At 38.2% G+C, this 12,811-nt stretch overlaps 3 protein-coding genes across 4 annotated transcripts in view; 1 reads left to right on the forward strand and 2 right to left on the reverse strand.

Annotated features, from left to right (window-relative positions):
* Positions 1–3,230, forward strand: part of LOC134218544 (peptidylglycine alpha-hydroxylating monooxygenase) — a 71,484-nt gene extending 68,254 nt beyond the window's left edge. The window contains exons 5-7 of the mRNA XM_062697676.1: positions 823–874; positions 933–1,271; positions 1,337–3,230. Of these exons, the coding sequence (XP_062553660.1) occupies positions 823–874; positions 933–1,271; positions 1,337–1,505 (560 nt within the window). The 3' untranslated portion in view covers positions 1,506–3,230. The remainder of the gene's footprint in view (positions 1–822; positions 875–932; positions 1,272–1,336) is intronic.
* A 744-nt stretch (positions 3,231–3,974) lies between these two features.
* On the reverse strand, positions 3,975–4,897 carry LOC134214359 (uncharacterized). Of its 2 annotated transcripts, none has more exons than XM_062693752.1 (2): positions 4,503–4,897; positions 3,975–4,323 (listed from the first exon to the last, which is right to left on the reverse strand). In XM_062693752.1, the coding sequence occupies exons 1-2, from the start codon at positions 4,857–4,859 to the stop codon at positions 4,216–4,218; spliced, it is 465 nt and encodes a 154-aa protein (XP_062549736.1). In that variant the 5' UTR covers positions 4,860–4,897; the 3' UTR covers positions 3,975–4,215. The 2 variants fall into 2 exon arrangements, with proteins under 2 accessions (XP_062549736.1, XP_062549734.1); XM_062693750.1 differs by having other exon boundaries at positions 4,428–4,897.
* A 2,860-nt stretch (positions 4,898–7,757) lies between these two features.
* Positions 7,758–11,695, reverse strand: LOC134214360 (uncharacterized). The gene is made up of 4 exons (XM_062693753.1): positions 11,387–11,695; positions 8,513–9,430; positions 8,122–8,437; positions 7,758–7,875 (listed from the first exon to the last, which is right to left on the reverse strand). Exons 1-4 carry the CDS (start codon positions 11,647–11,649, stop codon positions 7,837–7,839), a joined length of 1,536 nt encoding a protein of 511 aa, XP_062549737.1. The 5' UTR covers positions 11,650–11,695; the 3' UTR covers positions 7,758–7,836.
* Between the last annotated feature and the right edge of the window lie 1,116 nt (positions 11,696–12,811).

Here is a 12,811-nt window from a genome sequence, read left to right on the forward strand (position 1 = left end):
GAAAAAATGTTACTTAGGTCCTTTTGAAAAGTTAAGCGAGAAATGTCTAGAAGTAAAACTTGAAGGGAAGAAAAGAAATCTTCAAGAAACTTCCACATGAATCTCCTAAAAAAAATTAGTTGGGGGTTTCTAGATAAGGAGAAATTACAATAACAGGAGAAGGATTTTCAAACGATTTTCAGAGGAATTTGTGGATAACTTTCCGGAGGAATTTAGAAGTTCACAGGGGAGCTTCTAGAAGGATTTCTAGGAGAATTCTTGAGCCCGAAACGTTTCGAGTTGTTTTGAAATTTATTATAGTATGGATCCTGGATACCCTTATAAGTTTTTTTGGGAATCTCTTGAATTTCAAAAACCTATTTCTGAATATGATTGGATCGTAAAGTGCACATGTTTAAGCGAACTCATTTCAGTACCCGTTCAATCTTTCCACCATTTAGGGGGGGGCGACGGCCCCCCCTGCCCCCCTCTGGCTACGCCCTCTGAGTCAGACAACGGCTCAGATTTTGAAAAAGTGTGGATTGTTTTTAGCACGTTGAAGGGTGTAGCTTGTGGGGTGTTTGGGTCCGCCATCCTTTTTGTTGATTACACGCAGGGCTTTTGGGGCATTCCAACTGAAACTTGGCCTGCTTTCCAACTTAGTATTCTATTAGCATTTTCTCATAAGAATTTCTATTTAGATAAAAACTCTATATTTGACCGCAACCTTATGAGATTTCAATGTTTCAGTTCTTAATGTCACAATTCGTCCTTCAGACGAAAAGGCACCACGTTAGTTTCAAGCAGAAGTATAATCGTTAATAATTCATAAATTCCTTCCAGATGGTACCACTTATGACGACTCCGGAATATTTCTGCACTATACTTTAAAACAGTGAGTACTTTTCAAAACATCAAAAATGTTGCATAACTTAAACTTTTAAACCCAACAGAATGAACAAACAAGCGGGCGTACTGCTGCTCGGCACTGGTGGTTATATTCCTCCCAATCAAGTAGAACATATGGAAACCGTTTGCAACATTAGCGAAAATAAAACCATTCACCCGTTTGCCTATCGGACCCACACGCACAGCTTGGGCCGAGTGGTTTCCGGCTACCGGGTGAAGGTCGACGAGCAAGGCCAGAACCAGTGGACACTGCTGGGCAAACGAGATCCCCTGACTCCGCAGATGTTCTACCCAGTGGAAAGCACCGAACCCATCCGCCGAGGGGACCGTCTTGCTGCGCGGTGTACAATGGAAAGCAATCGCAGCACCATCACAAATATTGGGTAAGTCCTCAATTTTCTTTGGTATTGTTTGTGAATTGATAATGTTTCCCCTGTTTTGGCATCAGTGCTACCAACAATGATGAAATGTGCAACTTCTATCTGATGTACTACGTCGAGAACGACGAACCATTACAAATGAAGTACTGCTTCAGCAGCGGTCCTCCGTATTTCTACTGGCACAACAAGGATACCGAGCTCAACAACATTCCAGATTATGACGCAAGTCACCTGTAAATTATGGATTTCAAAGCAAACCTCCTCATCTACAACCACAAATCACATGCACTGAGCAATGCGCTCTGAAAAGGGAGAGAGCATCACAAAGCACACATCATCTTACATCGTAAATTATATTTAGATACCTGTTTAGAAACTAAACACTAGAAGAGGGCAGCTAATGTGTATAATACAACAAACAGAAAAAGAGCTACTATAACAGTTAAATTTTTAAACTTATCATGAACAAGAGACAAGCTTGACAAAACGGAAAAAAAATCACTCTTTCGAACCATATCAGATAAAAGGTTTTAAAACTAGACACGGAGCTCGAAAAGCACATGTTACAAAAGATGAGTGTATGGACAGAAGGCAAAGGATCACATATAGAGAATATAAAATCCTTCTCAATTTTTTCAGCACGCTTTAGTCTAGTCACAAATTAAGCATTTTCAGAAATGTTGTAGATCTGCTAAAAACATACAAATTCAAAGTATCTCCGGATGAGCCGACAGCGTAATAAAGTAACGTTGGCAACCGATTATTAGTATATATTTTTTTGAATAATATTATTTATTGCTGCGCTGCGTTGTCACATGTAATAGATTTTTAAGCATACATGTTTTGTAAAAGGCGGGTAAAGTTTGTAGGCAAATCAAAAGTGGCAAATAATATCGATGGTACAAGAGAACGCTGTGAAATGAATTTGTTTAAATGATTGTTGCAGAAATGTTTATCGTGCAGTACAGAGAATGAAACTTTTTGTGCTACTTAATACTATTTATGAACAGGAGACTGGACTCTGGGATACTTAGGCTTGTTACGTTTATATTAATTTTTTGATAGATCTTTTCGTTAATCAACAGTCGACAAATCGACCTTTGCTGTGAAATACAAGAAAAAACAATTTCAGGAATTGGATTGTGCATGTACTTAAACTGCATTCTTAGGTATGCTTCAACTTAAAACATGCCAGGTGTGTTACACCTTTGTCATCCCCCTGAAACGTTATCGTAAATCATTAGATATTAGCAAGGACAGGTTCAATTATACAGAAAACACATTTTTATCACAAAAGCATGAAAAAGGTAGCAAAAGTATGTAATTTTAATACAAAGAGACTCACAAGTTATATCTATCGGTGTAACCATAATACAACATTCCTTATGAGTTAATATGAAACTGAATCATTCCATGTTGTAACCTGAACCCCCTGATAGCATTTTCCACCGTGAATCGTGTGAAAAGCAAGTGCATGCAAGTGCAAAGTGCTTTCATTGAAGAAAATCCTAATACAACACACACATAAGATAGAGAATAATAATTAAAGCAGTCTCGTTTCCCTTCAGTTTCCTTAACAAAGTAGCAGAAAGTCTGTACCATAATCGGAAACTGAAAAGCGAGAAAACCTTTGCAAGATCCTCTTAATTGTGACATAATTTACCATTACTAATTATTGTTCGGATATTGACAAAAAATCATGTCTGGTATGGGATTTGACTATAAAAACCTCCAATATATTAGAGAAGTGTGTAGAAGGGCCAACTTAATGGATAAGGCCTGGAAATTGTTTGAATCGAAAGTATGTGTAATAAAAATCTTATATACATACACACACTATAAAAAAAACTATGGGATATACAACATTACCATAACAAAATAGACAGATCTATATATGATAACAAGCAACAAAGTGTATGAGGCACAATAAAACAAAAGAAACTAGTATTCATATTCTTAAAATCATGACTATTTTTTAGTAATAAAAGAAAGAAATTCTTTGAAGCTATAATCGGTTCGGAATTCATGCATTTTCAGTCAATAACGACGGTCATAGAAGAAACAGGACCTTGACGCCCGTTGCTGCTAGAGTGCGACTATACCTCTGCATCCCCACAACTGGCTTGGGATATAATTGTGATAGTTGTAGTTGTATTTTTTTAACTAATCTCAAGTAAAAGAGAATAACGAGTTGATATCATGTTGTGTTAATAATTTCAACAGTTTTTCTATCATGCTCATTTTTGTGAATTGTGCTAACGTAAGAAATGCGTCACGCACAGAAATCGCTACGCAAGACTGGACACAACACTTGGTTCTTGAAAACGATAAATGATTTTTTTGTCGACCGGTTTCATACTGGTTACAAAGGGGGACGATTACATTTTTGTACAAGGACCAGTACGCAGTCAAAATGGGATGGACTTCGACGACGGTGTAGTGGCTCGAATCTTCCTCGATCCTCCAGCTAGATTCGTCAGTCGCATACCGTCGGAGCTTGGCACGGTGTTGCGGAACAGGAGCGGAACCTGATTTGAATGATCCACGCCGGAAGTTGGATGGAGAATCTACCGATGGGAGAACGCTGAACTCGACGGGAGCCTCGTCACCAGAACCCCTCCAATCGGCGGATATACTGACGCCATCTTCGGAGGCATCCGAATTGTTCAGCTCCATTTGGAGCTATTGAAAGACACTTGACTTGCCGTGCTCAAATATCACTTAAGACTGAATTTATTATCATAAATAATTTGGCTTTAACTACTCTGATGCCTGTGTCTCCTAAGTTAATTATTTTTTTAAAACATATTTTTAATCAAACTCATTTGTACACTACATTCTTTACTACCCCTACTGATTATTGATATACATGATACATGAACATAGTTTTAAATCTACTGGGTTTCTGAATATTTCTTCTAGGTCTGGAAATGTTTATGTCCTGCTGTTAGTTATGTTCCACAGGGTTACTGTCCATCAGTTGCTCATTGTCTGATCCAAACATGAGTGCTCGATCTTCCTTGCTTGATGCTTCCAAGGATTCTTGTGACTCCAACTGCGTTAATAAGATAAATAGTGAACAAGTAATATACGAAAGAATAAAATATAAATTGAGTAAAAAGAGACAGCAAACAAAATTTAAGAAAAGATACGACTTACTTCAAAATTTGATATACTTTTAACATCCTGAATATTTCTTGTAATTTGCACACCTCTATCGCTTTGAATAATAACCTTGGCGCCATCTCTCGCAATAATCGTGTATTTCTCCTTTGAAAATGTTGGGTCAGTCTTGCAATGCCTTTTAGTGGCCAATAACACCCTGTCGCCAATTGTTATATTAGATTCTTTCGCTCCCCTATGGAGATCTGCATACTTTTTGCTGACTAGTTTTGCTTCTGCATCTTTATCTCGAACGGCATCACGGTCGATCTGTTTCGGAGGCACCCAAAGGCTCACGAATGTACCCCTATATTTCCATCCGACAAGTAGTTCGAACGGTGTAATACCGAGACGGGAATGTGGTTTCATGGTATTATGTGTATGCACATAGATATTCAACGCCTGCTTCCAATTCGTCTCATCTTGCATTGCTCCTGTTATAGCCTTTATGATACCTTGATTTTGTCTTTCCACTACACCATTCGATTGCGGACTTAGAGGTATGGATTTTTTGACCTTGACCCCTTTAGCCTCCCAGTGATTGACAAACTCGTAACTTTGAAATGGTGGCCCATAGTCACTTTGCATTATTAACGGTAGGCCCCAAGTGAAAAATATCCGATTCAGTGCTAGGTTCGTGTTCTTGGCGTCAATGCATTTTATTTCAATGACAGAGATATATCTTGAATAAGTGTCTACAGCCACAAGAAATTCTCCCGAGCCACATTTAGGAACTGACAGGAAATCATTTTGAATTATTTCCCATGGTCCATCTGGCAACTCTCTACTAGACAATGGTATTGGCGGATTTCTTCTTGAAATAATCAAACATGTTTCACACTTTTTTACGAACTCTTCCACGTCATGGCTCAGCCCAGGCCACCAAAAGTAGTCGCGTATTATTCTCTTCATTGCAGCACAACCAATATGACCCTGATGTGCTGTTTTTAAAGCCTTATCGCGAAGTCTTTTAGGAAGTATTACTTTGTCTTCTTTAAAAACCCGGGGACCCAAATTTCGGAGATTTTTAGCATGAGCTTCGTAGCGACCTAGATTCGGAGGCCATTTACTGGATTTAAGTGCCAGCCTAACGATCTCGAGCTCTTCATCACATTCTGAAGCAAGATCAATATCACTCCATGTAATATTCATTGATCCAGCATCTAGAACGTAAAGTAAATGCTTATCGTTGTCCTCATCGAAAGATTCATCAATTTTTGATCCTGCGATCAGCCTAGACAATGCGTCAGCAACATTGAGGTGACCTGGAATATATTTCACAGTGAAGTCGTATGATTGCAATCGTAACGCCCAACCTTCTGCGCGAGACAAAGCTCTTTTGCCGGTTCGGAAAGCGCTTCCAAAAATGAATTCATTTGCTTCAGAGTCAGTTCGAACAACGAAAGAAATTCCCAATAAATAGAATCTGAAACGCTCGATTCCCCGAACTATGGCTAAGGCTTCCTTTTGCGTGTGTGGATACTTTGTTTCCGTTGATGTTAGGGATTTGGAAGCACAAGATATTATACGGGGTGTTCCATTTTCGTTAAACTGTACTAGCACAGCTCCAAGACCTATTGGAGAAGCATCTACATATAATTCTGTTCTATCCTTGTATAGTCGAAATATCCCAGCTTCTGAATTGATTTAAGCGCTTCGTATTTCAAAAAATTGAACTCGTCATCTTCATCCTTTGTCCAGTAAAATTTGTCCGATTTAGCAAGCAATCTCAGTTTGTATGTCTTTTCCGCTCTTTTGAAGATGAAGCGCTCTGTGAAATTCATGAGTCCTAGAAAACTTTTTACCTCTTGTTGAGATTCTGGACGTCTGAATTCACGTATCGCTTTCAGTTTCTCTTCATCTAAACTCAAACCATCTTTAGTTATCATAAAACCTATGAACTTCACGGACTGCTGTCTAAAAACGCATTTTTTCTCATTTAGTTTTACTCCATGTTGATGTAACTTGTCCAATACTGCCTTTAAGTTCGCATCATGTTCTTCCTTCGTGTTACCAAATATAAGAACATCGTCTAAATAATTTACCACGCCTTCGCTGTCAGCTAACACGACCGTTTGCAGTATTTCTTGAAAAATATCCGGCGCATTACACAAACCCAATGGTAGTCGCATAAATCTGTATGTTGATTCCCCGGCAAAAAAAATCGTCAAATGCCTGGAACTGGGGTCTAACACAACGTGGAAGAAAGCGTTGGTAAGATCAATGCTAGAAAACCACATTGCACCATTTAATTTAGAAACTATGTCTTCCAAAGTCGGCATGCGAAAAGGTGTTCTAATAATGCATTTGTTTGGTCCTCGTAAATCTACGACTAATCTGATCAAGGGTGTTAACGATCATTCAGTAATTTGCGTTCGATCATTTAGTAGTTTGTTCATAACACATTCCAGAAGCTGAATTTCAAAATATGTTGTATGGTGGACTTCTAGTGCGAAGGTTTTTCTACAACTCTGCCTAATGGTTCGTTGTTTGAATTCCACTAGTAACGGAGTTATAGCTATAGTTTCAGTAACTTAGACTAAATGATAACAAAATTCCAATCATTTAGTTTAAGTTACTGCAACTAGCGCTCTAACTCCGTTATTAGTTGAATTCTAATAACGAACCATTAGGCAAAGTTGTAGAAAAACCTGTGCACTAGAAGTCCACCATACAACATGATTTGATATTCAGCTTCTAGAATGTGTTATTGACAAACTACTAAATGATCGAACGCAAATTACTGAATGATCGTTAACATCCTTGAATCTGATGTCATTTTTGCCTTTTGGTACGACCAGCAAAGATGAACAAAAGGATTTATCCATTTCTTCAGTAACTTCTTTGATAATTCCCGATAACAAAAGATCTTGCAAACGACGATTTGTTTCATCTTTGAATGCAGGCGGAATACTGGTGTAGATATTTCTGCTGGGAGGTTTAGTTCTGTCATATGCAAGAACTACCGGTGGTACATTGAATTTGGGAAATTCTTCTGAAACATTGCAAATTTCTCCTGCAAACAACTTGTCGCGGCACAAAGCGTTAGGTGAATTTAAAATGGGGACGTTCAAACCCACTTGAAGAACACTATAGCGAATTGCAGTATTTCTTCCCAGTAACGGTATAGCGTCGGCAATGACGTAGAATTTTTCAAAAAATGTAGGGCGATCTTCAGAAACTACCAACTCCGCAACAAATGTGGCTAGAACATTGATGTTTCTTGAAGTAGCATATCCTTTGAGATTTTTATCTGATCCTTCTGTTATACAGTAAAGAGATCTGGATGACACGTTGCATTTTTTAAGAGATTGAACGTATTTGAATCAATTGTATTAACTTCTGCCCCCGAATCGATCAAAAATGATATAGCACAATTGGCGATATAACCAACAATGACACAATTTCAATCTTTTTTGGAAATATTGATTGCATGATTTGCTTCCTGAAAAATCAAAAGGATCACTTAAAACATTGATTTCGTTAATTTATAACAAAACCTTGCTATCCTCACATCATAGAATTGTGTTAGTTGTGTTATAATGCAAAGGTTAAAACCTTAACTCCCAATCATCTAATAATACATTCCATATTTATTATATTTTATATTTGAATAACATGATTAGCAAATTATATATATAGTGTAGGATAACAGATTTCAATTAGCTCAGTATGAATCCTCACTACTTACAACTGGTTCATCGACATGCAAGTCTGTTTGGGAGACCGCTGCAATTTGACGAACTTTGGGTGGAGGCCCCTGCTGTTGGTCATCATTTTTCCTTTTCATTATGTTGTGTGTCGATGCTGGTATAATGCCACATGCACGCTCCAAATGACCTTTGCGATGGCATTTTCTGCAAATTTTGTCAATGGCATGACATTCTGAAGTCAAATGACGAGTACTTGTACATCTTGTGCAAGGATTTCGGTTTTCGTATTTAACACTTTGACGGAAATGTTGCCCTTTTTGTTGCGACAAATCCCATTTCCGAATAAACGGTCGACTATAATGTTGCGTGAATTATTAACTTGTGAAATTTAGGTTTATCGGATATATAACAAAAGAGAAAAAAAAATACCTGTGATAGCTACTTCCATATCCTTTCACTTGAGAGCCGGTTTCAGTTTTATGAGAATACGATACTGCCGCTACTTCTGCGTTGTTTGTTTTCCTGTGGTTTTTCCTGTACATTTCTTCGTTTAACTTCTCCATTTCACATGCTTGTATCTTATCAAGAAGTGATGTTAGGTTGCCTCCTTTTCTGAGCACCTTACGGCTCGCTTCCCGAACTTTAATGTTTACCGCAGACGATTGTATTATAAATACTACATTTTCCAGTAATTGTTCTTCCCCGAAGTTACATAGCTTAGCAGCCGCAATCACCCGTTTGACAAATTTCAAATCCGTTTCATCTGCGTTTTGAGTAATTGATCGTAGCTTCTGACGTTGCATTAGACAGTAGTCACGTGAGCTGAACAAACTTGTTAATCTTGCCATAGCATTGGAATATGGATGCGTCACTGGGTTTGGAAAATCATGGGCAGATACTGTACCATCAAGGCAATCAAGTAGCTTAAAACCTGCCTTGATTTTGAAAATTCTAATTTTGGTTGATGCATCTGAAACTCCAACTAGTTGTATAGAAGCTTCTAGCATGTCTTTCCATTTCTCAAACGTTTTTCTGTCAATCTCTTCATCTCCGTCAGGGGATTTACATTCCGGAACATTGAGGGATGCGATTGAAAAGTTATTCATGCAACTGAGTAATGAAGATTCATTCGAAACACTATTATGTCTTGTATTTGGCATTTCATTAGAAGTAGAATTCATGACATCGCGGAAATCGTCAGTATTGGAAACCGTTGCACATTGAGAACGCTGCCTCGTTTCTGAGGACATTTTAAGTTTTTCTGCTAAAGTCGCACTTATTTTTGTCTGTTCTTTCAATGCTTTTTTTAATAACTTCATTCGCTGTTTTATTGATTTCTTTTGAGCTCTATTAAGAAATAAAAATTAGATACCAATTTTAGTATAGCAGAAGAACAAACAAATTTATTTCAAAAGATTTGAATATAGAGGGACCGCAATCAGTACGAACAAGTATCTTAGGTCTAGTCTCTCTCTAAATATTTTTCGTATCACAACTCAAAGTAACTGTATCATAGCTTTTTGAAAAAAAAAATTCGATTCGATAACGACACAGATAGAAAAATCCACTGAAATTTACACTAAAAATCATGCACATAAATGGAACGCCATTATTAGCGTAATTCCTCACGGGTTATAGCCTAAATGTATACAGTATTTGACGTGAATCAGCAATATTGTATACAAGTTGTAATCAATCTTGTTAAGAAGAGGACCATTTCAGCGTATAATAGCGTAAATTTGTGCATGTAAAGTTTTACGCGCTGTTTATTTTTCATTATTTTATTCTGTGGATCATATCAGATTTGCACCTCGCAAAGTACTAAAGTACTTTTGCTCGAGAATATGAAGGACAAGTAACTTCACTATGTACCTCCCAGAGCACGATAGTGAATTGTCTCTTACTATGCACCTCCCAAAGTGCGATAGCTTTATACCTTGAGACTGTTAACAATCGTTTACTACACCATGAACCTCCCAGAGTTCGATAGTAAGTTTTCTCTTATGCTATGCACCTCCCTGAGTGCGATAGTTCTGTAGCTTGGGCTGCTTTGAAACATTTACTTCACCATGAACCTCCCAGAGTTCAATAGTGCTAAGTCTTTTTTTGCTATGCACCTCCCAGAGTGCGATAGTCCAACCACTCAGTAATGTTAGACCACTTATGTCGTCATCAGCCTCTCAAGGTTCAATCGCTTCATCTAAATAGTAATGAAAAAACAAATGTGGTCTTTTTGTTTCAAAGTAGTTTTTATTCGCCATGCACCTCCCAGAGTGCGATAGCTCTACAGTTTGAGACCTTCTACGATTGTTAACTCCACTATGAACCTCCCAGAGTTCGATAGCGACTGATTTTTCTATGCACCTCCCAGAATGCGATTGTTTTTTTTTGCAGCTTGGGACTGCATGAGATCATACACTCCACATGCACCTCCCAAATAGTCGCTTGACACTTAGTAAGATCATTTACGTTGTCATTAATCTCTCATGAATCATTCGCTTCTTCTCAATAATTGTGCACATCCAGAAGTCTAATAACTCATCCATAAATCAATTCTGGCTTTCGAAAATAACAACTGAATGACGACAGTGATACCATGAAAATTAATAGAAAACATCCACATCTCTGAAACATTTCCATGATTCATTTTCAGGTACGCGACACCTATGCTGGGTACAAGCGCGTTGCTAAGAAATATGTTGATTGGAAATAACAATATCGATGCATATATAAAATCAACTGAAAATTTTCGATCTGTTTCATTGAAAATATTAAATTATTTCATGCACATTTTTAAATAACACCATAACCCACTATCACACTGTTTTTTAAATTTAGGCAAATTGATTGGAAAATTCAAATATCACACCTAAACGATTCAAATCTATCTCGGTAAACCGTCATTTTCAACAATTCTTTTTTTTTTGGAAAACAGAAATCACTTTTCTTCATGATCCACTATCCTGTACGCGTCAACTTTGTTGGTTTCTATAAGTGTGTTGCTCATGGATACGTTGATAGAAAATAACAATACCGATCGATGAAAAATCAACTGAAAATTTTCCATTTGGTTTCACCGAAAACATCAGATACTTTCGTGCATATTTTGAATTTCCTCAACAAACTAACACAACTCTTGTACTGTGAGAACACACTTCAAAATTAACTCAAATTCAGTATTTCTTTAAAAAAAAACACAATTTCAGTACTGAGAGAACTGCACTACCAAGATTCAAATTCGTCCAACAAACCGACATTACAAGCAATCTTGACTATTTTTTTTTTTAAAATCACTTTACTCACGTTTTGGGAGCATTTGCGCCATTGTAGTGGCTCGAATCTTCCTCGATCCTCCAGCTAGATTCGTCAGTCGCATACCGTCGGAGCTTGGCACGGTATTGCGGAACAGGAGCGGAACCTGATTTGAATGATCCACGCCGGAAGTTGGATGGAGAATCTACCGATGGGAGAACGCTGAACTCGACGGGAGCCTCGTCACCGGAACCCCTCCAATCGGCGGATATACTGACGCCATCTTCGGAGGCATCCGAATTGTTCAGCTCCATTTGGAGCTATTGAAAGACACTTGACTTGCCGTGCTCAAATATCACTTAAGACTGAATTTATTATCATAAATAATTTGGCTTTAACTACTCTGATGCCTTTGTCTCCTAAGTTAATTATTTTTTTAAAACATATTTTTAATCAAACTCATTTGTACACTACAGACGGTTCTTTCTTGAAGTACTGCAGACTTGTGCTGCAAATATTCTTGAAGGTGGCAGCGTGGAAGGCCAGTGGACTGGCAACAAGAACGTCTTCCTCGCCATCAGTAAGAATAATCTGGGAGTACTGTGTACCCAGACTAAACATCCGTTCACTGATGAGATCTGAAAGAAGAGGATAGATAGAGATAGAGGAGCCGCTATAGGGCGAACAAAAACCAAAGTAACCAGAGATCTTCCTCGTCAATGGTACTCGCTAATGTCGACGTGACAAGCGAGCGTGATTGCAGTCTCACGTCGAAGCAGGAGAGATTAGAGAATGCCGCAACAACCGGGGAAATTCGCCTCCTCTGGGAAATATCACGATGCTTAAGGTGAAACTGTCAAGAAGTCAAATAAATTATACCTCGCGTTTTCAGAGGCACCAATCTAGATAAACAAACAACGAATAACTGTAATCTTCTTATTTTGGCTTTGCTGCGTAGCATGCGCAGAATAAAAAGATGACAGCTGCTCGTTGCGTTGCTTCAATAATGATAACAGTGCCCTTGAAAACACGAGATTAGACAAAATTGGATTCCGTAAATTTCGTCCTTAAGGTAGCCTCACACCTCGGGAATTTTGAAAATCAATATCCCGGCTCCATTTAAAATGTACGGGGACCAAAATCCGGCGGAAAATTTTCCCGAGGTGTAAGGTAGCGGGGCGAATATGAATGCCACAATTCCTGTGAAAGATGCGACTCGTCAGCTACTGACCGGCCCAACTGACCTTCTGAAACGCTGGTTCGATTATGTATCATTCGAGATACTTAAAGCTGACCCCATGACATTTGCACAACTATTGCATCTTTTATTCCGTAATATCTGGGACTATACAAATTTTCTGGTCGATTGGGTGTATCTTAGTGAAGATGCTCAAAAACTGGCGTGACATTATGTTGCTGTGTACCGTTTTCAAGTTTCAAAGCAAAGTGCTCAAGATCGATGCAGGCCGGAAGATC

Source organism: Armigeres subalbatus, chromosome 2, assembly GCF_024139115.2.
Source record: "Armigeres subalbatus isolate Guangzhou_Male chromosome 2, GZ_Asu_2, whole genome shotgun sequence".
In the NCBI taxonomy this organism is placed as follows: domain Eukaryota; kingdom Metazoa; phylum Arthropoda; class Insecta; order Diptera; family Culicidae; genus Armigeres; species Armigeres subalbatus.